We start from the raw sequence: 26,882 nt of genomic DNA on the forward strand, positions 1-26,882 counted from the left end.
TCTCTGGGCGTATGGAGGGAAGGGAGGTGTCGGCGAAGGGGAAGCCTTCGGGCCATGCCTGCGCGAGGAGGAGCCGCTTCCCGCCGGGGCGGAGAGACCGTGTGTGGGGCGGGGGTGGTGGGAAGCAGGGAAGCAGCCGTGGGCTGGCCGCCGTCCCTTCGCCGCCGCGGTGAGTGCCGGGGAAGGGCCGGGGGCGCAGGAGGGTTGTGAGGCTGCGGGTCAGCGGCCGCGCCGGGACAGGGATGGAGGGTGTGAGCCCAACTTTCTGCTTTCTGTAAACCAAAGTTTGTGTTACCGCGTGAAAGGCTTGCGAGGTGGGAGGGAAAGGGCTGCGCCCCGACGGCTCCCGCTCCTGAACTGGAAACTTAGGGATCCTTTCCGTTTCCTCCGGACGGTTCCTCCCGCGGCGGGGAGGAGGCGGCAGGCAGTGTTTCACAGGGAGTGGGGAGGGGGCACGAGGAGCAGCGCCCGCAGCAACTCGGCCAGGGGGACGACCCCTTCGTACAAAAACCCAGCAGCGCTACCAGGAATAAATGGTGTTCCAGAGGCTGGCGGGGATGTGGTGTTCCTGAAGGCTGTTGGGGAAGGGTGGCGAGATCCCACGGGCGGAGGAGGTGGGATCCTCCTGCCCTTGCGCCGCCTCGCTTTCCCCGTGAGTGACGGTAACTGGGTAAAGTAAGCCATCTGCTTCCCCGAATCCATGCGCTGACTCACGCGGGAGTCGTTTAGGTCCCAGTGCTTTGAGGGAGGAGGGAGCGATTCAATTGGGCAGGGAGGTGCCCCGTGGCTGCGGGGAGGCCGTGGCATGGTCATGATTACATCAATGCCGTGATTCCGTCAATTGCAACTTTCGTGGTAGAATTCACTGCTGGTTGAATGTGAAAATAGTAAGTAACAGTAGAAAAGCTGTTCCACTTTTATTGACACCAGTGAGTTGCCCCTTCCTCCTCTATCTCTTAAAAAAAAAAAATCCCCAAGAGTTCTCTGGTTAGAGAAAATTTCTTTACTTTTTAGTAGTGGCTTCTCATTATTTATTGAAATTTTCACACCAGAAAGGAGTTATCAGGAAACCACATAAAATCTCTTTGGCAGGGGCTTGTTAAAGCATCCAAGCACTGTATATAAAGTTCTGTTTCTATACAAAGTAATCTGTTACAATATGTAGTAACAAAACCTGTGAGGGATACGAATATTTCTGTCAAAGCCTGTGCCTTTTAGAGAAGAGCTTGTCATTTTACCAGGTGGAGGCAGCAAGAATTTCTTCTTTTACATCTGTTGCTCTTCAAATACCTAGGAATTGCTACTAAAGCTTATGCTACAGTCAGAGGAGAGAGAGAGGGGAGGGAGGAAAAAACCAATTGAAAGACGCTGATCTCTGTGACCCCAGAGCAACGCAAGATCACAAGAACTGTAATGGATTTACACTAACGTGATGTTAACATATGGCTCCCAGGGCCATTTATTGATGTGTAGCATCAGTGATGATAGTTACACAGAGATTGTGAACTAGGGTATGATGAGTGTGCTTTAACTCACAGAAATAGAATAATTTAAGATCAGTACAGGGACTCTGTACAAGCTCTACCAGTGCACCATTTTTACTATAAAAGTAAAAGGCTGTTTTTTTAATACCTCTGGGAAATCCATTGCATTGCTTCTCATCAGAGCATGCAGACTTTTTATGTGCCCGTTTGCCTCTAATCTCTTCATGTTTTACTGGTAAAAGTAAAATAGTAAAATAGCTGAAGTTCTTCTAAAAGTGAGAGCTGCTGTGTAGAAATAGATTGTGTCTTATTCAGTTGTTATAGTCAAAGACTGACTGCTGTGGCACACATGAAACAAGATGTGGAAAATCAGCCTCTCTTCTGTCTCTCCCAGTGATAGCAAAAGGTTGAGTTTAGACTGGCCTGACAGAGTCCAGATTACCAAGCATGGCAAAGTCTTCATTCCCCCTCTTGCTATAATGACTCTGCAGTGGGGGAGCTGTCACTGTAAAATAGCTTTTCTCAGGAAACAAATCTGACTTGGAGACACAAAGGGCACAGACTTTCATATGAAATGGAGCACTGTTTTCATACGGCTACCTCTCAAAGAATAATTGCATTTTGAATACTGCAGACAGAAGGCTATGTCAACAGGGACTCCACTAGCCCTGGACTGGCACTGAGGTTTCTGTGTGTGTGCTTCACTGTTGTCCAGCCAGAGCTGGCTACAAGGTGCTGTGAAAATCCTGAAGATATTCCAGCTACTGGCTGTAGATACCTGGGTAAGTAGCATAAGACTTTATTTCATGTATCATTTAGAGGAACCGTTTTCATCAGAATAGCAAGACTACAGGAGAAGTATTATTAACTGAGTTTTCAGCTCTTCAGATATCTTCTAGTTTGGTCTTAAATCAACTGCTTTAAGGGAGAGTTGTTTACTAATTTGCTCCTTGTATTGCCTTTACTGCTTCATCCTACACAATCTCCTTGGGAGCAGCCAGCACAATAAGGAGTCAATTCCATAGTTGACACAGAAGTGGAAATGTTTTTTAGCTATTCTATAAGATCCTTCAGCCTCTTTATCTACAGCATTTACATTTGATAAGACCTTGTTGTGATAAACCAGCATATTTTTTGCTGCCAGGGGGCTAGCAGCACTGGAAGTTAAAAAAGCATAGCAGTTTTCTTAGAAGAAGAGCAAGAGAGCTCTGTGAAAAGAGGATGTTAGGGGGGCAGGGCCAGGAAAGATAGAAGGTATATATGCTTGCACAATGCTGAGAATAGAGGGAACTCAGAAGGAACACTAGATAAATGTGCCAGTGCCTTCATGAAGAGGCCATCAGCACCACTGCAGCTTATTCACATGGGTCATATGAAACCTTGCTTGTAAGAACGGGTGCTTTTACCGTACCTCTTGCTGTGACAAATTTCATTTCCCTTTTTCATTTCCCTCTTTATCCCTGGCCTGCCCCCTATCTTGCTTCCTCTTTGTTATTCTCAGTTAAGCAGGTTCATGATATACATCTCTTGCCACACTTGATGTTGCTTCTCACATCACTTCAAACCCCATCAACACTTCATTTGGTCAAGGCCCTTCTTTGCCTTTACAGCTGGTGAGTAAGCACTCTGCTCTCTGGTTCTTTTTAATCTCCAGTTCTTTTTAATCTCCTCTACTCTGTTTCCTGTCTTCTTCACCTGACTGACATTACTGTCCTCAAAAGGGCTGACTGAATTGCCTCTCCAACATCATTGGCAGCCTCTTGAGTAAGTAATTGTTTTTTATTTTTCCTCTCAGAAACAAGAAGTCCATTCTGTTCTCAGATTGGAGGCTTTTCCCCATGAGTGTTTCTCATGCTGTCTCCCCATATTAGACGCCCTCCTTGCTCAGGTATCATCTCTCTTGTCTGTCTCCATTCTCCTTTAGGTGTTTTGCTGTTTCAGCTACTCTACCGAGCTTGCAAATCTTTCCCTTCCTCTTGCTCATTTCTCTAAGTAGATGTGTTCACAAGCTATTGCTGTTAGAGCAGGTAATCTGTCCTTACCATAACTTGTAAGAGCCTTAAGGTGGCTTTCAGAAAAATTATTTTATACATTTTAGCCGTTTCAGAAATGGAACAGTTCCAGAAATAAGGCAGTAGTTCTCAATAGTGGATGTTCTTAGACCTTGATCAGTGCACTAATGTGTCTCACATTAGTGTATGTCTCAGTCTTTTTTAACAGCATCCCCATGACTGATGCAACATCAGTCACAAGAATTGCACTGGAATTGAATCCAGCATCTGGAGTGCCTAAGATAAGGCAAAGAATACTGTGTGCACTCTGCCAAGGAAATGTTTTCAATGCCTATTTATAAGGTGCATAAGCCTTTACTTTTAAACATACTAGATGTATAACCTAGCATTGTAACACCAACATATCCTTTAACAAGAGACTTAGTACTTTGTAACCTTGTGATCCTTTACTGAAAAAACTCAGGTTAAAGCACTATGGAAGCTGGGACTCTTTGCAGAAAATGAGGTGAAGCACTTGCAGATAAGCTGGAGAACTCGTGGTGTCACACATTGGCCTCATGTTTAAAAAACAAAACAAAAACCAACCAAACAAAACCAAAAAAACAAACAACCCCCTCTCGAAACACAAAAAATCAAAGAAACCCCCCAACCAAACAATAAAAACAAAACCAACAATGAAAAAAAACCCCACACCCTAGCAAAACAGAATCATATATATGTCAGAATCTTACAGGCAGTGTGCTTCTCTAAAAGAACAAGCATATTTCTTATGCTGATCAGGAAGAACTTTTAGATGCTGTTGCTCCTGGAACTGCTATTGCAGAAAATTTTTGTGTTTTCTTTAGTCTGAGTAGTCTGAAGTTTCTTCATAGAGCTGATACACTTTGCTACAAACATGCACATACCTGCCTTGCTCTTAACTACATGTGGCAGGAAGTCTTTCTGTTCCAGCACTGTTTAAGGTGTTCAGCTGTTCATCTGATATGGCATTTTCTTAGTCTATGGATGGTGGAAATTTCCATTTTTTCTTATTAAAAAGGACTGATGAAAAGTACAATGTACTCCAGTACTGGGTGGTGTGTATTTTTGCCTTAAACTTAATATTGTCACTGAAAATATCACTGAATAGGTCACTGTACACAGAATTTCAAATTGCCAGTTCTGACTTCCCTGCTTGGCATTTTTCCTCTTTCTCCTTTTCCCCTCAATTTTTAACCTTACTCTCTATACATACATATACATATACAGATATATATATATATATACACACACCTCGTTGATTGCTTTCTTGTTTCTTCACTCTCCTGCAGATCACCCTGTGTGAAAGGGAACATGCTCTGTCCTGCAGCACACCTCTTCCAGCTGCAACCAGGTTTTGTACTGACTTGAACTTAGTTGCAGGGCAGACATCTTTGAGATGTTCTGATCATTCTGTATTTTCCGTGTTCTGTCCTGCTGCTGTATTTCTTCTTTCTTTTCTTACCCTCTTTTTAGATGGAACTGAAAGAGTGAAGAAAATACTTCTATTTGTTTTGTACACATGACAGAGCTTTGGTTCATTCTTATGGTTTTCTGAATGTTTGTCTCAGTTCTTCTCACAAAGCAGGAAGAAAGAAAATGTATTAGACTAACGTGATCCTAGAACAGCCAAAGTAATCGGGGAATGTTGGGCAGATGCAGTATCTTGAAAGAGAAGGGTCAATATTTCTATTGCATGTTTTAAGGTGACTCTGTCTCTTTAACTAAAAGCCTGCAAAATCTTTAGGGTAAATGATGTTTTCAACATTGTTTGACCTTCATGGTAGAGTTCGTTCATAAAATGAACTTTCTTGAACAAAGAGATGTGCCAGCGTGGCTTCTGGGAAGCTGAGTGACTCAGAAATCGGTCACTTCATTGGGTGGGTCATATGGATGGCGTAATGAAAGGTTGATTTGTCTGAGTAGATGCAGTCAGTTACTGAAGTGGTAAGAAAGTCAGATCACTTGGTTACATTCCATTTGTTTGAAAGAGTTTTGCCAGTTTTGGAGTTGGATGTGATCCAAAGCAGTTGTGCTGGAGATTTGCCTGCTCTGGCAGTCTTTGGAGAGCCCAACTCTTAATGCAGTTATCTGCATCTGTGCAGGTCAGCAATCATAAGTTAGGACCTCTCAGGAATTCAGAGGAGCTAAGCTAATTTGCCTTGCAGTTGTGGGTGTAGATAGGTAGTATTACTAAAATGTGGTCTAAACATGCATAAATTGTGTCTTTCTCCAGCATCAAGCAGGAGAAGCTTTACTGATGCAGACTGCAGCTTCTGATATGGAAAACCCATAGAAATGAGTTTGTTTCAGTAACAGGTCACCTAGAAGAATCTGTGAGCTGGCAGGGATCAGTTATAGCTTATCTGGGGAGCGTTTGGAAAGTTTGCCATCACTGTAAATGTCTTGTGAGAATTTTATTGCATCAGAGTTAGTACCTTTACAGAATTGTAGAAGAAGGGCTTTATCTTCTGTTTTCATTGATCTGACTGTAATCAAAATCTAAAAATATTCTTCCAAATATCCCTTGAAGCACAAGTATGTTTTAACTGTCATTGGAGCAGGACAGTAATTTGTGTTGATCATTCAAATTCTCATTGTCTGTGTGGAGGTGATTCAGTTGTGATCTTGCAAGAAATTTGATTTTTGCATTGGAAATCGTATGTGCGAGTTTGTACCTAAATAGTACCTAAATGAACTTATTGTTGAATTGTAATTACAATATAAATTCATGCCTGCTATATGGTATATTAACTGCAATTAAAAAAAACCCCCTGCTTTAACAATACAATAGAGAGTAGTCTGATCCTGATTCCTCTTGCTTTATTGCCTTGTAGAGAAAAATGTGAATAAATGGCCATCTAAAAGAGCTCCCAAGAGATGGTGTAGAGAATAAGGACATACACCACATATGTATTTGTAGACAAGGAGAGAGCATTCATGCTGAAGAGTATGGTTTTCAAAACAACTTCTCTCCAGCAATGAAAGAATTTCCTGAGCCTGTAGCTGTCTGAGTTAGAGGACCATGTTTGGTCTCTAGGTGTACGTACAGAGTCTGAGGTCAGGCATTCAAACCTAAGTGTTTCCACAGGGTTTAAATTGGTGTCTTCATTACAAGCTGTATTGTGTGCAGTCTCTTCCCTTTATGAAGATGGAGATGCGTTGTATGCCCAAAGAATGTGAGTTGTGATACCATCTTCTAGGTCTAGTTCATCATATGAGGAAAAAGTCTCTGAATTCAGTTATTCTGTGCAATTCCTGCTCAGGGAGAGGTCCAGAATTTTTGTGTGTCATAAGAGATGGGATCTTATATATGGACAATCACTTATTTTAGTCCTTTCTGTAACACTGTTCTTTTTCAGATTCTGAAAAGTTATTTTTAGCTTTTATAGTTGCTCACCTGAACTTGATGAGAGTAACTAATGCAATGATACGTTCTCTGTTTTACACATCAGAACCAATAGCTTTAGGAGTTGTGAAGTGCTTTGTGCCCCTAAGAGGTGTATTAGCTCTGAAATCTACAGCAGCCTTTTCACTGTTAACAGCATTTTACTCTTTGCTTTCTTAACAGGAGCAGCTGATCGATGGTTTTTCCACAGCCTCGCTACTGCCTCTCGAACCAGGTGCCCTGAAGCTAAATTCTTTTCCCTAGTTTAGCTAAAACTGTTCACAAGGCCTATTTTTCAGGGACAGGTATCATATTGTCAACGCTGTATACAGGGTCTGTTGTTGTAACAAACTAAAACCAGAGTTAATTGCTACTATAAATTAATTCCTCCTACAAAATTAATTGCTATGAAGTATAATTTTATTCCGTTTATTTCCTTGTCCAGATTATGTTTGGACAGATGCCCTCCTTTGTCTATTGAAACATGAAAAGCTAATAAAAAGTATTAAATTATGCACTAAGAATAGGCATTTAATAAAGCAGATGCCAGTGGTATTGTCGAGGCAAGCTACAGTAAAGTACTGGTACAGAAGAGAGACTGCCTATTGTAGAGAGACTGCCTATTGTAGACATTTTATTTTCCAAAACCTGGCCAAATAAATGGAATTACCTAAGGAAGAAACTTTATTAAAAAGTTGGTCATGATATTACTCAAAGGTTGGAAGCATTCTTTGATGTCTAGTTGAAGGGTATATGTGCATAGGATAAGGTTTAAAGTGAGGTTCTATGCAATTACGTTTTACAGGCTCGATAATGTGAAAGACAGATATCCTGTTCGCCTGAAGTTAACTCCAAGCTGACCTCTCACTGCAAGTGGACAGTTTCTCAAAGATGAGGCTTGGTGGAGCAGCTTCTCACTACCTCAACTATGGAAGGCCAGCTCTGTGCTAACCTGGACAGTTCTGTGAAAAAACCTCCAGGAGCAAGGCCTCCGTCCTTCATTGCTTTGCTGAAGGTACACCGAGAGCTCCTGGTCAGTAGAATCCGAAACACTCAGTGTTTGATTGATAACTTGATTAAGAACGACTACTTCTCCACCGAAGATGCAGAGATTGCTGTCCAGTTTCCTACTCAAGCAGATAAGGTGTGATTTTTATTTCACTAGCCACTGAAGCTTTTGGTTACTTTTGGTTTTACCACCAGTTTTTATGGGTTTATCTGGCAATTTTACATGTCGTGTATTTTCTACTCTTTGTTATTTTGGAGTTGCCCCATCCCCTTCCTTCTGGATGTGTCTCCAGCACATCTCTTTCCAACATGGCTGGCACTGCTTGTAGTGCCCATTGGCAGCTGTAAGAATGAGCAAGGTGATAATTGCTGTTCTGTCTCTCCCAGCTGCAGCTTTGTACTCTGCTAAGGAGGTGTCCACAATGGTTATTAGAGTGTTGCAAGGAGAATCTGCTTTTGGATGCTGTGGGACAGATCATCGTGGTTTTGGAGGGACAGAAATTAAATATTGTTTTAGAAGTTAATGACTGTGTTGTCTGTATGCACACCTTCCTTTCTCTTTAAAGACCTATGTATGTTGTAAATGTTATGGAAAATTGATATATCCTGGCACATTTGGGATTTTAATTCATCTTTGGACATCAGTAGCAAAAATTATTTCCTGGTCTTTCATTAGGAGAAAATTAGCATGTACACAATTGCTCTTTGCATCATAACTTGAAACAGCTGAGGAGATTGTTTCCCAGACCAAACAATCATGCAGCTTCTGAATGCTGTCACAGTTAGGGGCAGGCAAATCATAAAAAATTCAGAGACCTTGGACTTCACTAACAGTGCAGATTTTCATAGAATAATCATTCTTGCTGGCACATTGAAATGGTAACACAGTGCTCACTCTGTGTATAGGGTCAAAGCTGAATAAATGCACACTGTATGATTATCTCAATTTCTTATTGTTCAGCATAATATGCATGATTGTTGTAGCAAAGCTGAGGGGGAGGCCACGCATCAGAAGTCTAAGCAGAGACAGAGAGCAGGCCACAGTAGCATATGTGAAGCGGACTCTGTGGGAACTTCTCTGGAAGGCATAAAATTGCTTTTTGGAGCATACAAATTGTCAGAAAAAGCTCCATGTGTTTGCTGTGCTGCATGTACCTCACCCTGCTTTAAGCTCACAAGAGACCACAGTCTCTGGAAACCCTCTGTGTGGTTTAGGACTGAATTCTTCATTCATTTCCAGCAAGGGGACCAAGACATTCCAAATGTGCCCCCAGATGATTGCTCTGTCTTGCGGAGGGTCTTGTACTAGGATTACTATGTTTTGGTGCACAGAGATCACACTCTACCTTGCCTCTAGAGGTGACACTTAGTCTTGAACTGCTCCAGCCACTGCCTGGTAGCCATTAGTTTTGGTGACAGCTGCAAGGCCATTGTATAGACAGAGCCTGAAGAATTGAGTTACTGTGTTAAATGGAAGAGCTGTAGAGTTTTGGCTCAGTGTTAAGATCCAGAGGGGAATTCTGCCTACCCTGCTCTGGATCTGGATGGATCCTGAGGTAAACCCAAATGTGACTGAAGTATTTATGAAACAGAGGGTGAATTCAGGGCATTGAGAAACCACTACTTTTTTTTTTATTATTTTAACCAGCAAAGGATTTAAAATATACCATCTAGCCAAGCTGAGGAAATCCTTTGGGTTCCCTTTTGAGGAGTGGTATTTATCCATTTTGTTTCTGGTTAGCATATGATTTAGCTACAAGTTCAGACCTTCAGAGCCAACTCTCTTGCAACATCCAAATACAAGCAGCGATTGAGTTCTATGATGGTTCAAATTCAGAGCTAGATTTTGCATTCATGTTTTTGAAGTACCAGTTTTGATTTTTGTCGCCTGCTCCAGTCCGGAAGGGATCCTAAAGCAGTCACAAGTGTTACCGTCATCAAATGCTGTGTTACCAATGATCTTTCACGTGGTGTTTCTTCAGGTTCGCAAAATTCTAGACTTGGTTCAAAGCAAGGGAGAAGAAGTTTCAGAATATTTCGTCTATGTCCTGCAGAAAGTCACTGATGCTTACTATGAACTTCAGCCTTGGCTGGACGAAATAGGTTACGAGCCTTCAGAGAATATTTGTAGTAAACCTGTGGTAAATACAGATCCAGGTAAGGTCATACGTCTCTATCCCTTCCCTTAGAACTACCTCGCTATGGAGGAAGCTCCAATCAGGTGACAGAAGAGTAACTTCATCTGATGTCGTAAATGATCCTATTCTCAGCAGGAAGTAGGACGAGATCTTCTGAAGTCTCTTCCAACCTGAATTATTCTGTGATCCTAAATGATGAGCTATACTGAAAGTCAGAGTTTAGGTACTGCAGAAATAAATTATTTCCTCCTGAGAGGTTTTTTCCTACTACATTAATACAAGACTTACTTTGTCCCCATCTGAAGTGAAGTTTCTGGTGCAATAAAAGCACAAGCCAACATTGCACAATAATTGAGATTCTCAGTTTTTTGTCATCTTAAAAAAATCTTTTGAGGTGCCTGGGACTTGGTTTCTAAAATGCATGCCTTCTATTTACAATAATATAAATGACCAAACAAGTCAGGCTAGAATTGCAGGTAGAATATAAATAAAGTGAAAAGGCTAATCAGTGACTGACAAGTTGAACAAGCTTTTGCAGCAAGTAAAGCAGCCTTTAACAAAGGGTCAGGGGCTTGGCTTTGAGTCTCAGCTGAAAGATAGGAGCCCCTTAAGCCAATGCAGCATCAGTAGTGGCTTTCAGGTAGTGGTGACTCAAGTGACCTTTCATTAGCACCTGAATTTCCCCAATGAGTGATGATGGCAGCACAAATAGAACTAATCTGACAAAGAACTGTTTTTACATGAGAATTCCTTTTGCTTATTACCCACTCTGAGTTCCCAGGAGATGGGTCATCGTCTACATAGGCTTTTTAATAGTAGTTCACTGTCTTTTCAGTTAGCAGGTATTGCCAGAAACTCAGATATGAACTGGGACAGGATTCCAAGTTTGTTATGTCATACGCTCAGAGGGAGGAAATGCTGCTTGAAGAAATCTACTCTAACAGCATCATGGAGCTGGTCAGTTTTACCAATGAGAGTCTTGGCCAGGTGGGTCAATTAGAAACCCTTTTTGATGATACAGTTGGACTAATTAATGAAGATGGAGAGACTGTTTATATTTATGGTGATGCAGGAATTGGAAAATCCATCTTGCTGCAGAAGATACAAAGCCTTTGGGCCAGAAAAGAATTGGACATAGGGGCCAAATTTTTCTTCCGTTTTCGATGTAGGATGTTTAGTTGCTTTAAGGAAGATGAAGCCATATGTTTGAAAGACCTGCTCTTCAAATATAATTGCTACCCAGACCAGGACCCCACAGAAGTGTTCCATCACATCTTGCAATTCCCTCATACAGTCCTCTTCACGTTTGATGGCTTTGATGAGATCTATGCCAACTTTGATCTCAGTAGTGTACCTGAGATATGTTCACCCCATGAACCCATTCACCCCTTGGCACTGCTGGTAAGCCTTCTCAGGGGAAAGCTTCTTAAGGGATCCAAGAAAATTCTCACAGCGAGGACAGGAACTGAGATCCAAAGAAACATCATTAAAAAGAAAGTGTTGCTCCGTGGTTTCTCTAGCAATAACCTGAAGGAATACACTGCTATGTTTTTCAAAGATGAGCGGCAACGAACACTGGTATTGAACCAGTTGGAAGCTAACCCCAATCTTTGCAGTTTGTGTTCAGTGCCTTTATTTTGTTGGATTATCTTTAAATGCTATGAACACTTCCATTCCGTGCTTGACAGCCATGAGCTTCCAGACAGTTCTGTTACACTGACAGATGTATTTTTGCTCATGATTGAAGTTCATCTGAACCGATCTCTGAAAACAAGTTTGCTGAAGAACAGCATCAGGAGCCAAGCAGAGATGTTCAAATCAAGAAAGGAAACTCTTCTAGCTTTGGGTAAAATGGCATACAAAGGGTTGGAGAACTCTTTCTTTATCTTTGAGCAGGAAGAGGTCTCCTCAGTGAACATCTCTGAAGAAGATTTGCAATTGGGCTTTCTCAGGACAGTTAAAGGTTACAGTGGTTGTGACAGTCAGGCCACTTACGAGTTCTTGCACGTAACCCTTCAGTCTTTTTTCACAGCTTTGTTTTTGGTTATTGAGGAGAAAGTGGGTGCCAAGGAATTACTTGAGTTTTTCAATGAATGCTCTTTCACTGAGACTGCCCAGCCTACTTGCCTTCGCATACCTTGGCTGAAGAAACAACTAGCAGGGGAGGATCCTTTCGGAAATAAGGAACACTTTAATTTTACCAACATGTTTCTTTGTGGCCTTCTTTCTGGATCCAAGCAGAAGCTCTTCAGGCATTTAGTTTCACCTGCAGTCCTTAAGAGGAAGAGAAAAACACTCATCACATACCTTGGGGGGAGCATGAAATCCCACCTGAAAGGCTACACTCGGTCCAGGCTTACAAGCTACAATCAGATCCAGGTCCAGCCCAACTTTGTTTGGATGCTGAGGTGCCTTTACGAGACTCAGAGTGAGAAGGTGGGGAAGATGGCTGCCAAACGCATGCACGCCAATTACATCAAGCTGGCGTACTGCAATGCCTACTCTGCCGACTGCAGTGCCATCTCCTTTGTGGTGCATCACTTTCAGAAGCGCCTGGCTCTGGATTTGGACAACAACAACATCAACGACTATGGAATAAAACAGCTACTACCTTGTTTCAGCAAGCTTGCAGTGATCAGGTAGGAGTCTTTGTAAGCAGGTCCTTTCTTATCCTTGGTTAATTTCACAAACTGGTGAGCTGAAGGAATTGATCTAGGAAGTGGAAAAAGATGGGAATTACTGCTGCTGGAAGTTAAAACTGCAGATCTTCTGAAATCTTCATTCATCCAGTCATAGGAGCAGGGATACTCTGGGAATTTGGAAACTGAAATGGAAAGGGTTATAAGAAGTCCTTAGAAGCCAGGACTGTTTAAACCTGTAGGTTTAGTCAGCTTCATCTCAAATTCTTTTGTTTCAAAAGAGGTTTTTTTGAAAGTGCTTAGGGGAGAAGAAAGGAAACATAAGTGCATCCCCCATTATCTGAAGATTGCCTGAGCCTATCTCTGCCCTTTGGTCATATGGGGTAAAGAAAGGATCTACTACTCACAATAACCCATGATCAAAAGCTCTGAATTTCTTGCTTTTCCACCCTGCCAAAATGTCTGGCTTTCACAGAACAAAAAGCTATCATGTAGTACTCCTTGAAAAGATGTAGCTGAAGTCTGTAGGTGAGGTAGTTCCCTGAAGTGATGTGGAGGTAGGACATGGCTGTGATCAAGGAGGACATGGTGTGATCAGGGAGAACTAACTCCACCTCTAACATCACAGACCATGTTGTTTCACCCCCAGCCTTTTGAGGCTGTGCTATGTAACTATATCTTATTTGTCCAAACATTTAGGTGCAGAAAATCAGGAACTTCATATATATCTTTTTTAAAGCTCCTTCAGCCCAGGAGAATTTATTTTTTTTAACAACTGGATTTATTCCTCCTGTTTGGCTGTGCTCTGCCTTGTTTTCCTCTAAGACTAAATCAAAGCAAGTGACTCTTGTTTTTTCCGGTTAGTAGCAAATTGACTGGCCTCCCAGGAGAAAGCAATAAGGAAACTTCTGGGGAAAATGCATAAGTATGTAAAACAAAAAAAGAAGAAAAGGCCAGCCTTTCATTCTTTGTCCCTATTGTGTGATTATGCCATACCCAGTATGATCTTAGCACCATACCTAGCACCAAACACATCTGTTAGGTTGCCTTTTTGTCTTTATGGATCTTCAGATGTTAGGACTTTAATTTCTAATGACCAATTTCTGCAGGCCAGGAAACAATGTTTCAGCAGCTTAACTATCCCTGTCAAAGAAGCAGACTGTTCTGATCTATAGAAATTGGCTAATTTCTCCTACGTGCTCATGCATTCCAAAGGGACCCAGTTACTAACTAGCAAAGGCCAGGGAGACTGTTGATGATAAGGGACTCTCAGCAGTGAATGTTCAGCTACTGTTTGTGTAGTAACTAAAGCTGATCAAAATGTTTTCACAGGGACAGCTTTACACACAAAATGTAATTCATCAGAATTGGAATACTTCACTTGAACTTGTCCATTTAGTCAAGGTGAAAAAGCTTGAGAAGTTACCAAAAAAAGCAACAAAAACAACAACAACAACAAAACCCCAACTGTGAGGAGAAGTATTTTTATTCTGTGAATGACTGACATTGATTTGTTTCATGTCTAGCTGGGACAACAAAATTAGAAATGTCTAGCACACCCATGGGACTGCAGTTCTATTTTCTGGCCAGGGCTTTTCACAATCTTTATTCTGTGAAGCCTGAATGTGTTGAGACTTTCAAGATGCCTGGCTTTCACTAGGTACTCAGAGAGAAGGCTGCAAGAGTAGTAGTCTGCACAGCTTGATTTTGCTAGGATGTTAGGCAGACTTTCTTCCTGAAATCACAATAAGCGCAGGCGGAGGTGAGATGTTTATCTGGTGTCTGACTTCCTATGTTTTATTGTTTTCAGTTCTATGGAAAGGTTCCAGAGAATTACCTTGGAGATTTGAAGCTTTCTGGTTTTTATTGGTTTTGAAGTGAGCCATATGAAACTAAGCTCACATTTCCCTTAATGGCTTTTAATACAGACCTGTTAAATTATCAGAGGAAAATGCATAGACCTTCAGTCATTTGTTAACTCATGGGTGATGAACACTTGTAATCTGTATGGATTTAAAGTTTCTTTTCATTCCCCTCATTCCAGGCTCAGTGTAAATCAGGTCACAGATCATGGCGTAAGGATCTTGTATGAAGAACTCTCCAAGTACCGAATTGTGTCTTTCTTGGGGTATGTACCATTTCGGACCAGAATGCTAGATATTGAAACTAGAAAATAAAAATCCAATGCTGACAGTACTAATGCAGCAGAGGTGGGGTGGAAACTACAGTTACCTCCTCGTTAACTGACCATAAGCAAAGCAGCATTTTGTGTCAGAAATTATTCAGCTGCCACCCTGTAACAGTTCACTGTGGTCCACAGCTTCGTCTCCCATCACGGGCTGGCCCCCTGCTGACATCAGACCCTTCTGTGACACAGTGCAGACCACTGTCAGGTTACTGAGTTGTGTGGGCATCATAGTTTTATACCTAAAGCCTTCTGATGTGGAGGAGAAAGAGAGTACAAGCAAGAGAGCATGTGCTTTGTAGCTAGAGCCTGTTGTTTTCTCTACTGATTTATTTCAACTATGCAAAGCAGATAGAGCTTGATAGGGAGTAGTATCAGGAACATAGATTTTCATGTGTCTTGCTCATGGTACCAATTTCTTTCAAGAACTTAATTAGTCCTTAATCAAGTTAAAGCTGGAAGGCATGTTAGCTCTGACTGCCAGCTCTTGGTTTAGTAGCTACATAAAAATGACTTTTTGAAAGGTGAACATGAATACCAAGAATAGCTTTCTTCCTCAAGTGCCCTAATGTAAGTACAACTGCTCAGGTATCTGATCTTCAGTAATATTTACAAGGGGATTTTATGACTTTTAAAAGACCAAAAGTACGTTATAGTGTTTCCTTTTTTGACTTATCTTCTGGCAATATTATTTCTGTACTAACACAGGAATAAAGGGAAGCTTTGTTTGCTTGGGGAGATTTATTATTAAAAAAAATATAAATATTTTCTCATGATTTGCAGTCTGGTCTCCTTGTATTTTTTATCTAGCCCTTCACAATATGAATTATATATCAAAATAGAAATGCAAGCAACTGTGAATATGTACAAAGCCATACAAAAAAGATAGATGCTATGTGTGCATCATAAAATATTCAGGTTTTAAATATTTAACAGCAGGAATAACCTATTTTTACCAATGTGATTTTTCTTTAAGCTTATACAGCAATCAAATCACTGATGTCGGAGCCAAATATGTTGCAAAACTAATTGAAGAGTGTTCAAGCCTGGAATATGTTAAGTATGTTAGATTTTTTTTCTTTTCTCCAGGTAAAGCAGCTTGAAAGGCGAGGGAGAGTAGACAAAAGACAAAAATTGTATTTGAAATAAAATATAATTTAGGCTGCAGTTGTATGTTCTTTTGCAGGGGATGGCAGCAGGGGAAACACTTGAATCCATAGTCTTTTCTGGAATATAGCAGTAAGTTAAAGGAGTGCATGAGACCTTTTCTTTACCTAAATCCAATCTGAGCACCTGAGCAAGGCATAAGTTGTACATGAACCTTGCTGCCGCTTCCAGTAGGCAAATTCCCTTGGATTTAGTACCAAGCTTCTTAGTATCTGCTTTTTCATGGGCCACTGGAGTCAGGCTGTGCTGGTGTCATAGCTCAACTCAAATTCACATGGTGAGTTGTTCCCTTTAATTCCTAGAACTTCCCCAGATAAGAGCATCTGGCCACGCACAACACTGGTTTGACATAAAGGTAGATCATTAACCAATGGTTTAATTGTGACCATAGCAGAAAATAGAGGTGACTGCAGCAATGTCAGCTATTGGTATGAGTGTAGCAACTGGCAGCCAGGGACTCTTGAGTTCTAGTCCTTGTTCTACCACTAACTTGATCTGAAACCCCATTATAGCCACATCCTTCACACTTGAAATATTTGCAGAATTTTGAAACCCAAGAGCACTTTGGTTCTTTTGCTGCTTTGACACAGTGCTTTGCTTATTTAATATCACTTTCACAAAAAAACCTTGTTGACAGATGGTTACTTTCAACTCTCATAGTAATCCTAGCAATTATTTTGAGACAGAGTGCATGTTCATGTGCCTGAAGTCAAACAAGCCAATTTTATGTCAGTGTAGTAACTTGAGGGGTTTCAGAGTTTGGTCTGTTCTTTACATCCATCTATATGCAGTTATCCCTTCCTTGAACTCCAGCCATTTGATATCCACATAGGCTAAAAATAGAAAAGGCCTTCTGTAGAATGCCAGCCAGAGACACTCACTGCTGCATTGACCTGTGCCACTGCCTACAGCCCACACTTAGAACAGAAAGACACGAAATTATTGCAGTCTGTGCTTGTCAGCTGTAGACTCCCTTGAACCCACACAATCATGAAAATTTCTGTTCCCTGTGGCATCATGAAACATGCTGCATGTAATTCATGTGCTCTGTAGCAACTACTGATACTATGAACTATACTAAAAACTAGGCCAGGGTCCTTGCCTTGAGGATCAGTTCCTAAAGCTCATTTCTAACACACTGAGCACCAAATCCAAGCTTCTACTGTAATATTTCTGATTTGGAGCACTGACATGCAAAATAAACAAAAGACAATGTAAAATTATGTCTTTTGATCAAAAGTCAAGTGTCTCCAGTATTTTTTTGCTCTAGGTTAATATTTGATAACTGTAGCTAGCCTCCGGAGTTAATTAGTGTTAATTACTTGTACGGCTTTCTGAGCTGATGTTCTAATAGTTGTACAGTTGTAAGTGATGTACCTCATCAATTCATGTATTTTGTGCAGAATAGGAGCAAACAAAATAACTAGTGAAGGAGGGAAGTGCCTTGCCCAGGCCATCCAGAAGAGCAAGACAATGTTTGAAATCGGGTAAGTTTGGTGCTAAGGAGCAGACCTTGGGGCTTGATTTTGGCAGGGCATCTATAAATCCATTAGGATTCCTTTTTTCATTCTTACCTTCTCTTCTCCTGCTATTCCTTTCCCCCCTCAACAACAGTATTAGAACAAACAAGTGTAGAAGCACAGCCACGTTTTCCATGGAAGAGGAGAGCTGCTTTGTTGTTCTTCAGTTCATACAATGTTTGTTTGGGTTTTGGTTTCTGGGTTAGTTTTTTTCACTGCTCTGTCAGAGCCTTAAAGGAGAGACAAACAAGAGGACATTGTGTAAAGATAGCCACTTTATGGCAACACAGGTCCTCTAGAGATACCTGGCTATTTTTAAGTCTGTGTGGGTTTATGACTATTGGCACTGTACCTAGTTATTGAGTGTCATTGTTACATTGTCAAACCTTCTGCATGACATCCTGATAAAGTTGTGAGCTGAGAGAATAAAAAGGAATTCACATCATCCATCTCTAGTCTGTCTGTCCCTAACTGGAGAGTCTGCTATTACTGTAGGTCTGAACGTACTCTAAACCTTTAGTTCCTGCCCTCTTACTCAGGAAAGGTGCTAGGTTTGATTTATTTTATTTTATTTATTTTTTCCCCCTTCTGGCAAATCCCAGTTTCTCTTTTCACTTTACAGGAGAACATATTTCTTAAAATTTAATACTTAAATACATGGCATTAAAACCTCTGTTTGACCATTGTGAAAATCATAGTAACCTTGAAATATGAAAATCAGATCTGAACAATCAGATTTTTGGCCTTTAATTCTGTTCTACAACATTTCAAAATACAGTGCACAGCCTGCACACTTCCATACAGCTGGGTCTGCTGTTCTGTACTTGCTGTAATTTCAGTGAAGGACTCCTATTTCCTCCTGCAGAGGAAATAATCACTCCAAATGGATTTAGGATAGCTTGGACAGAGAGGTTTAAACAGATATATTCAACGTTTACAGAGCAAACTGCACTGGGTCTGAAGGACAAGGAAATTCTGGGGAACTTACTGGAAGTCCACGTGTTTAGATGCCACAAAGCTCAATTGATTTTAAAGGAGCTGCCAACTAATTACCCATCAATCTGAGTGTGGCTCTGAGTCATCAAGCCATGATCTCTGTAAAAAATCCAACGACTTAGACCTCAGCAGAGGTGCTTTGAAACCTCAGAATAGAGGGTGAATTTTCAAAGTGGTTAGTCTGCCTAGAAAGAATTTAATCAGATACTCCTTGTAAATATTGATCAAATCTCCCCAGCTTGTACCATGTTATCTTCTCTTAAACCTTTGCTTTGTTTTGCCATTGGAAACACTATTCCACAAATGTGTGAAAGAGCCCGGTTTTGTACTGTCTTTGTGAAATTTTGATCTTTCTCTTGGCAGCTGTTGGGAGAGGAGATGTCACTTGGGTATAATGCTGAAGTGACAGTAACCATTTTACCAGACTATTTTGAAGGAGAAGAGGAGCCTGTAGGGTAGTTCACTTCAGAAAATCTCCTGTTTGGCTGTGGGTCCCCATGCAGTTGTGCATCTGGGGAGTCTTTCCAGGACCTGTGCTTTGCACTGTGTAAAGGCCAGTCTGTGCCCAACAGGTAACAGAAAAATCACAGCCAGGATATGGGAAGGAAACACTGAGCAGAAAATGATAGGATTTAGGACTTGGTGTGTTTCTCACATCAGCTCGCTGTACAAGACCTCAAGACACCTTTACCCCATAAGGGTAGAGGGCTGCAGAGGGTTTTCCCAGTGCAGCAAGGTGATCCCAAAAGCACTCCTGCTGCAGCAGACTGTCTCCTAGAGCTGGTTCTGTGCTGTGGCCTTAGGGTACTGGTGAGTCAGCAGAGGCTGGTGGTGTGATGTGCAGGGAGTGGAACATACCTGGCTCAGCAGGGAGGGTACCTGCCAGGTGTCTCACAATCCTGAAAGACTGGGAAGTAATCAGGGAGGAGGGGAGAGGAGAGAAAAAGGGAGAATGCAATCCCAGTAGTCAGTAGGGCAGCATAACTGATATCTCCTGGTTTCCTCTCTTGACTAGGATGTGGGGTAATCGAGTTGGAGACGAAGGAGCAAAGGCATTTGCAGAGGCCCTGAGGAACCACCCCAGGTTAACAAATGTGAGGTAAAACACTATCAAAACCAGGGAGCTTGTTGTAGGGGTGGCTTTTCCATCATGCTCTGAAGCAATGACTCTCCCCACCAACTGAGAGCTTGGAATGCCATCTGGTATTGCAGCCTTTGCTGTAACCAAGAGGTTTCTGGTGCAAGCAAGAGTCCAGATTGAGTCAAAAAGCCCTGTGCAGCCATTAAGCAAGTTAAAAATACTGCAGGACTGGCATCCTTTCCTCTGTCTGCACATCTTCCCCTCATGCTGCACGGAGTTCTTGGCATTTGTGAAAGCACATGGTCAGTGGGTGCCATTTTGATCTGGGAGCACTAGCAGAAGGATGTCACAGAATCGGGCTCCAAGTGAACTCAGTGTGAACAGTTCCTATTGCGAAGGTGCAGCAGCTTTTAACAAATTAATTTTTAGGGGGATAAACTTGATAAGGACTGGGACATTCTTACATTTGGCCTCATCCTGTACTCCAATGGAGCTACAACACCACATATTCAGTGCTACTGCTAGTTCTCACTGGAGTACAGTGAAGCATCTCAAACTAGCCTTCTGGAAACCCTAACATGGCAGAAGTTGGAAGTATAGCAAAGGGAGAAGTCAGCACTGTTAAACAGCCCATCCCCTTCCTGACTCCCAAATGCTGGCTGGGGATTTAAAGATGCATATTGTGGCAGCTGCTGCTCGTTTGGAGTCCCTTCACACAGCTGGAGCACTGTGTTCAGGGTGATCCTTTCCATTTGTCTCCCAGGTCCACTGGCCTTCACAATGAAGGAGCAAACAAGGCTCCTTAATTTCCCCACAAGGTGGCACATGGCACTAGTTTCTTTAGAAATACTCTGTGAGTTTGGTGATCTCTGGAGAGTTTATTGCTGCCACTTCAGATCCAGGGATTTCAGAGCTGGTGTCTTGTCCTCGTTTCTGCAATCGGGTAGTCAAATTTAAAAATTAAAAGCTGAACAGGTGCAGTGACCTAAATATTTGAACTTAAAAGCCATCTGAAATAGTCATCTTCCCATAATTGCACAATCCATCCAGACGCATCAGACTTGAAAGAAAACATTTTGAACTTGAATCAGAGCTCAGGGATTCTCAGAGAGCAAATATGCTGATGAATGTGTTTGCAAAAATAAGGAGGAGTAAGTGTGCTATCTCCAGCTTGGTTTTGCTGGCACTTGTGCAGTGTGAATCCTCTGTTCTGTATTGTATTTGCACTTGGGTTTATTTCTTATCTTCCATTGGTTAATCTTGCTCCATGATTAGAATTCATAGTTAGCACCAGTGGTATCTTTTTGTGAAGATTAAGGGAAGATAATCCCTACTGCATCAGTTTATTTTATTTGCCTTTTTTAGGCCCAGTCATTACGGACTGAGAATATCTAGTTTCAGCTGAAGCTAGGAGGGACTCATGCTAATACATACTTGTGTAATTGCTCTACTTGATTCCATTTTATACCTTTTTTGAGACTTTGAATTATTTTAAGAGGGGAGATGCTTTTTGAATTTTGAAAGCCTGGAACATAACTTTAACTGGATGATTTTGCCAATGTCTATTCAAAGAATGAAGGGCAGACTAAGAAATGTTTGTGGTTTGTAATGGAAAGTATTTACAAGCTCATCTGTCCATACACAGCAGGTGTTGTATTTGGAAGATGAATGAGGTATTGGGGCATCTGAAGGACTGAAAGGACAAAGTGCCCAGTTTGTACAGGGACTTGGGATGAAAAAAGCATGTAAAAACCTATGTACTGCTAAGTGTAACTTTTTGTCCTTGTTAAAAGCCTTGACTCTCAAAATCACTGGGTGCAACTCTTCTGTCAGTCTCAAGAGCATCACTCACTGACAGCAAACCTGATGGCCTCTATGATAGACCTGCACCCAGGCTGCAGCCCGTGAACTGTTCTCACTTGTAAATCATAAGGACTTACTGGTTTGCAAAGTATGTGAGCCTTTGAAACATACAAATGCTGAACGGTACAACTGGGAAGCAGATCATCCAGGATATTCACGAGTATTTGGCAGTGAAAGGGCCAAGTCATGCTGTTTCTTACACATTTGTATCTTTACTTCACAGTCTCGCATTCAATGGCATCACGACAGAGGGAGGCAAAAGTATTGCTGAAGCTATGCAACACAACAACTCCGTGAGAATATTCTGGTATTTGACAGTGTGGTCTCCTTCTCCTCTTCTTTCTCCAGAGAAAACTGCAGCCTAATTTTATTTCCTCCAATCGCATCACCCCTGCTATCCTCCCTTTCTTCTCTCCCTTCCCTCATCCGCTATGCTTTCAGCATAGCTATAAGTTATCCCTTTGGAAAAATGTGGGCATGGTAATGGATCAGCAGCACCTGTCTTTTGGGACATATTCTAGTGACCTAATGTTATGCCTCACTCTTCTCCCTTCATCTTGCTTTCCCCTTTTTCTCTCATTTCCATCATCTAAAGTTAAGTTCTTTGTCCCCAGTTTTTGCACCTCTTGAGAGTTGTCTCTACCTCTTTACCTTTTCCCATTACACCTCCTCCACCTTTTAGACACTAAAGCATCTTGAGAAAGTATCACTAGAACATTGCTCAGAGAAACTAAGATCTGATACTTGTCTTTTTTACCTCCAGGGCTCTTCAGTATCTCTTTGTGTCCAGCCTTTACAAATTGCTCAGGGCAGGAACAGCCCTTTGGCTGTCTAAATCTAAGTCACAGTCAAGCTGGAAAAACAGGGGGCCAAAAAGTAATTACATCCTAAGTGAACATTTTTTCTCCCACTTAGGTTGACTAAAAATGAGCTGGATGATGAGGCAGCAATGAGCTTTGCAGAGATGCTAAAGGTCAACAAGAAACTGGTGCATTTATGGTGAGTTACATTCCACAGTGGCACAGGCTCTTTGGCAGTCACTACATTAAAGCTTCACCTTCCAAAGCTATGTAGGTCACAGTAAGCTTTCTGTCCATGGTCTGGATGCAGCTGACTGGTTGTAGACAGTTCTAACAGGAAGTTAGTAAAGCCACTGTCTAGCATTTTCAACCTGCTTTTATAGAGGGTAAAGTTTAAGCTGTTTGTGTGTCCTGGTAACTTTCAAACTACTGATTGATTTCATCTCTCATTAAGGGAACAGTACTGGCCTCAAACTGAAAGGTTTAAAAAAAAAAAAAAAAAAAAAGACGTAACCAGACAGCTAGAATAGAATAAGGTTATTATGATTCTTTCTATTTATCATCATACTATGAAAGTAGCTAGCTCAGCTCTTACCCTTCAACCAAGAACTTACATGACAGACACTTAAATACATGTTGCATTTGTCTGATGCTTTCTTCTAGGGCTAGAAATACACTCATGCAAGACACTCATCTCTAAGGCACAAATCCCCAGGAAACCAGGGGTTATTTCTAGCAATCACAATGAGACTTGTTACACTTCTAAGAAAACATAGTGTTAGCTTTTCTAATCCAGAGGTTCACAAGAATTTGTCGATGAATGAGGTTGGGCAGATGTGGGCTGTGAAACAAATAGCCATCCATTCATTTCAAGCAATCAAGAGAACATAAGAAATGGAGTCCCTTTACAGGCTTTATGAAGACTTTGCTAACCACGCTCTAGCACACTGCCTGTATTAATCCTAATTTCCACCCATTAGGAAGCATGCTGGTTGTCATGGGTGCCAAGTACTTACAGCCTCTTTTGAAAGCAGCAGAAGCTGTGGTGCCCATCACCCTGAAAATAAAAAGGAGGGGGGGAAGTGCTTGATTTCTTTGCACACAGCTGCAGATATAATTCACTGAGTAGTTTGGTTTGAATTCATAATGAAATTTTCCCCAACCAAAGCAGGTATAATAATCTAAATACATGTCTTTACCATGACTCTCAGTATTGTCCATGGGTTTCTGACAGTAGATAAATTTATATCCTACTTTGTTGGTTACACCAGTGGATACCTCCAAAAGCAGTGACCTAAATAGATAGCTGAACTTGAGGCAGAATAAAAATCTTTTTCCAGTAGCTGAAAGAATCTGCTGGAACCCTTTGCATTTTGATTCATTTACCAAGTGCAGAAAGTCCTTTAATGGGAAAACCCATCTCCCTCCCTCCCTTCCTCCCTCCCTGAAAGATTGTTCAATACACTCCAATTTTCAGCCTCATCCTGAATCCTGAGGGATTCATGCAACCAGTCACATGGAATGGTACAGCTATGGGGCTCACCATAGTAGACTGAAAGGTGGGTATTGAGTTAGGGTAGACTGATGAGACTTTTTATACTCATGCAGATGATAAGCCTTTCTTCATTTTTAACTCGGAGATGGTCTACAGTGGTTAATAAGAGTTACCTGCTGCTTCATCGCTTGGGCTACCTGAGGATTTTATGTGTCTTTTGTTTTTCCCTAAGCTCAGATGAGACATAATTTTTAGCTGCTAAGTTGGCTTCACTGGGACTGGCAACCTGCTCATACTGGAATCAAAATCAGTGCTTTATTTTTCAAAGGTCTTGTTGGTTTGATAAACAAGACAGGAGGATTTGGCAGCCTCTGGATCATAACTGCTAAAACACTAGGCCTACACAGAGTCTATAGTCAGAATTTTCTGTACATCACTTAAAAATGTCTCACAGTGTTTTTAGTAAGAAAAAAGAGCTAAGAGGTTTATCTGTTTCAGAGAGTCCAAATACCACAATCTCGTATCACTAGTGAACAGTTCATAGCAGAAATTTGTCAGCTGTGTAATTAAGCTCAGTATCTCCAGAATGCAAGATTAAAAGGAAAAGACTAATACTCAAATGTGGGGCATTTGGCCAATACTGTGTACCATTCTCATGGATAAAATCATAACCATCTTCTTGTGGGAGACAGCTTTGCTCCTTGATGTCAGGCTGAGCGTAGGTTATGCATGTGCTGCAAATTAGTTTGCATGTTAGTTTGACATGAAATGCTTTCTTTTTAGGCTTATACAGAATCAAATTACAGCCAAAGGGGTGAAGTGCCTCAGCGAAGCTCTCAAGGAGAACACGACCATTAAAGAAATCTGGTAAAGATCCCTTCCTCAAAGGCTCACTTGTAAACTTTCTTTCCCTTTAGAACACTACTGGCCTTACTATTTTCCAACCTAAAAAATTCAGAGCAAGTTTACGTGAGACAGGGGTTGTAGTTCCAGCTGTAGATTTCAAATAGGTAAAAAGCTGCTGCCATTTAAACATTTCCTTTTTTTTTAATTAATGTCAAGCAGTTTTCTTAGTTCACATACCACTGACTTGCACAACATGTGGGTTTGCACAACCAGGGCCTAAATTTATAGACCAAGTATTGTTTGTCCTGTGTTTTCACTTTTAAACTTCTGAACGTGCTCATGCTTTTCAGGACCTAAATCCCAACAAGCAGGAGATGGTTATATTTAATCAGCATTACTAATTTGGTTTGTAGAATTTGTACTTGGATTTTCTTTGGGCAGTGCTCCAAACACACTGAAAGTGCTAAGCTACAAGAAGATTAACTTTTTGTAGGATTTGTTTGTTTTAGATTAGGTGGGCATCACATAGTCACACATGTGCATTTAAGGCAGAAAGCCAAATACCACATTCCTTTTTTCACCTCAGAGAGCTCAGAAGTCAATAGAACTGAGCTGGTTTTAGCACTGTTACTTTATTATTGAATATGAAATTTATTTCTAAATATATATATTTGTTTTACTGAAAGGACACTGAATTCTTGCTTAAAAAGACAATGACTCACTGTCTGACTGGTGTATTCCCTAGAGATGTGAAAGAGGTGCTTTTTTCAAAAGCCACTGTCAGTATTTGTCTGTAGAAGAGGCATCAACTCCCACTCAGATAATTCTAAATGTTCAAAATGAAATCTGTCTTTTGATTCTGGCCTGACTGTTCAGAGGCATTCATTAACCCAAACAATTTCATAAGTCTAATGGTTTAATAGATTTCAACATTTCTGTAAGTAGCACTTAACCAGGCTGCTTATTTTCAGGGGTGTAAATATCAGTGTAGATTCACTTTACATAGCCAGAATTGAAGATTTTTCTATTGGTCATTTCACATTAATAATACCTGAGTACTTCACAGAGTTTTCTTCCCCTGTTGTCAGGGAAGACACAAAGTCCTCTGAGGACTATTTAAATTTCTTTAAACTGCATGGTAAGAACCTTTGTCAGCTATATGGTGCTTGCTGAAATGCAAACAGATGGGTTTCCAACACCAAGTTTAGTTACTGGAGTTTATGTGTGTGTTCGGTTTTTATTTCTGAAGGAGAAGCCTTGTTCCCTGTACGTGCAGTGGGAACAGCAGTGCTGTAGCCGGCCTGTCTGATGCCAGTTCCCAGTTGCATGCCTCTGAGAAGAATGCAGCTCACACAGCATTGCAAACCTGTGATCTCTGCTCCAAAACCTTGGAAAAATAGAAGATGGGCAAGTCACTACCTTACTTTCACATCCCTTTTATTTTTCCCCTCCAGTTTGAATGGGAACCTGATAAGCCAAGAAGAGTCCAAAGCTTTTGAAAATGAAGAACGGATCATTTGCTTTTGAATGAGGACATTTTGCCAAGTTCATTTAACAATGGTTACTCCTACTCTTGGACCACTGAGTTTATAAAGGCAGAAATCTACAGGGCTCATGGCAGGAGAGACATACATGATTAGCTGCCTTTTTATGAACATGCTGCTCTCCCTCAGCTCCATCCCTTATCCTGCTTGTTATTCCTAATCCTTTTGGTGAGTGGGAAGTTGCCTGGGTAAATAATTAATGTTTGTACAGTGCTTTGAAGATGAAATGCAAAGTGTTAACAGAGTAAATCCACTGTTATATGCATTTTGATAACTGAGTTTAGTTTTATTCTGTACAGTGGTGTAAATAATTTCTAACTTATTTATATCCGTAAATACATACACACACGTATATATATGCAAGAAAGGGTGCAAGGTGCACAAATTCCACCAGCTCACAGTATTACCTGCCTCAGAACTGAAAATTAATATCTGTAGCTTTACTGGAAACAGTATCTATACTATTGGTATGAATGTTTTCAACATGAATACCTTCCTCCTGCCTAGAAATTAGGCCCCTATTTCTCCGCTGACTACAGGCAGCATTGTAGACATTGCTTTTTTTTTCGTTTGGGTTTTTTTGGGGGGAGTAGAAACGGATACATCAGGCTCAGATTACTTTCAGTAATCTTTTTTTCCATATTGAAGGCAATCCATTTTCTTTTATACAACCAGAAGTCCTTACTGCCTTCACTGCA

The 26,882-nt window shown here is 41.2% G+C and overlaps 1 protein-coding gene across 7 annotated transcripts; it reads left to right on the plus strand.

Annotated features, from left to right (window-relative positions):
* Nucleotides 1-143: 143 nt before the first annotated feature.
* NOD1 (nucleotide binding oligomerization domain containing 1) lies at nucleotides 144-26,882 on the plus strand. Of its 7 annotated transcripts, XM_027659539.1 has the most exons (15): nucleotides 1,922-2,266; nucleotides 2,986-3,097; nucleotides 3,280-3,372; nucleotides 7,086-7,137; nucleotides 7,708-8,046; nucleotides 9,893-10,067; nucleotides 10,884-12,687; nucleotides 14,732-14,815; nucleotides 15,849-15,932; nucleotides 17,443-17,526; nucleotides 19,571-19,654; nucleotides 21,723-21,806; nucleotides 22,415-22,498; nucleotides 24,578-24,661; nucleotides 26,095-26,882. In XM_027659539.1, exons 5-15 carry the CDS (start codon nucleotides 7,831-7,833, stop codon nucleotides 26,165-26,167), a joined length of 2,856 nt encoding a protein of 951 aa, XP_027515340.1. In that variant the 5' UTR covers nucleotides 1,922-2,266; nucleotides 2,986-3,097; nucleotides 3,280-3,372; nucleotides 7,086-7,137; nucleotides 7,708-7,830; the 3' UTR covers nucleotides 26,168-26,882. The 7 variants fall into 7 exon arrangements, 6 of the variants coding, with proteins under 6 accessions (XP_027515342.1, XP_027515343.1, XP_027515340.1 ...); XM_027659540.1 differs by lacking the exon at nucleotides 3,280-3,372 and having other exon boundaries at nucleotides 2,986-3,101; nucleotides 7,089-7,137; XM_027659541.1 differs by lacking the exons at nucleotides 1,922-2,266; nucleotides 2,986-3,097; nucleotides 3,280-3,372 and adding an exon at nucleotides 144-173 and having other exon boundaries at nucleotides 7,089-7,137.

The sequence above is a fragment of the Corapipo altera genome, unplaced genomic scaffold (assembly GCF_003945725.1).
Source record: "Corapipo altera isolate COAL_440 unplaced genomic scaffold, ASM394572v1 44b, whole genome shotgun sequence".
Taxonomy (NCBI): Eukaryota; Metazoa; Chordata; class Aves; order Passeriformes; family Pipridae; genus Corapipo; species Corapipo altera.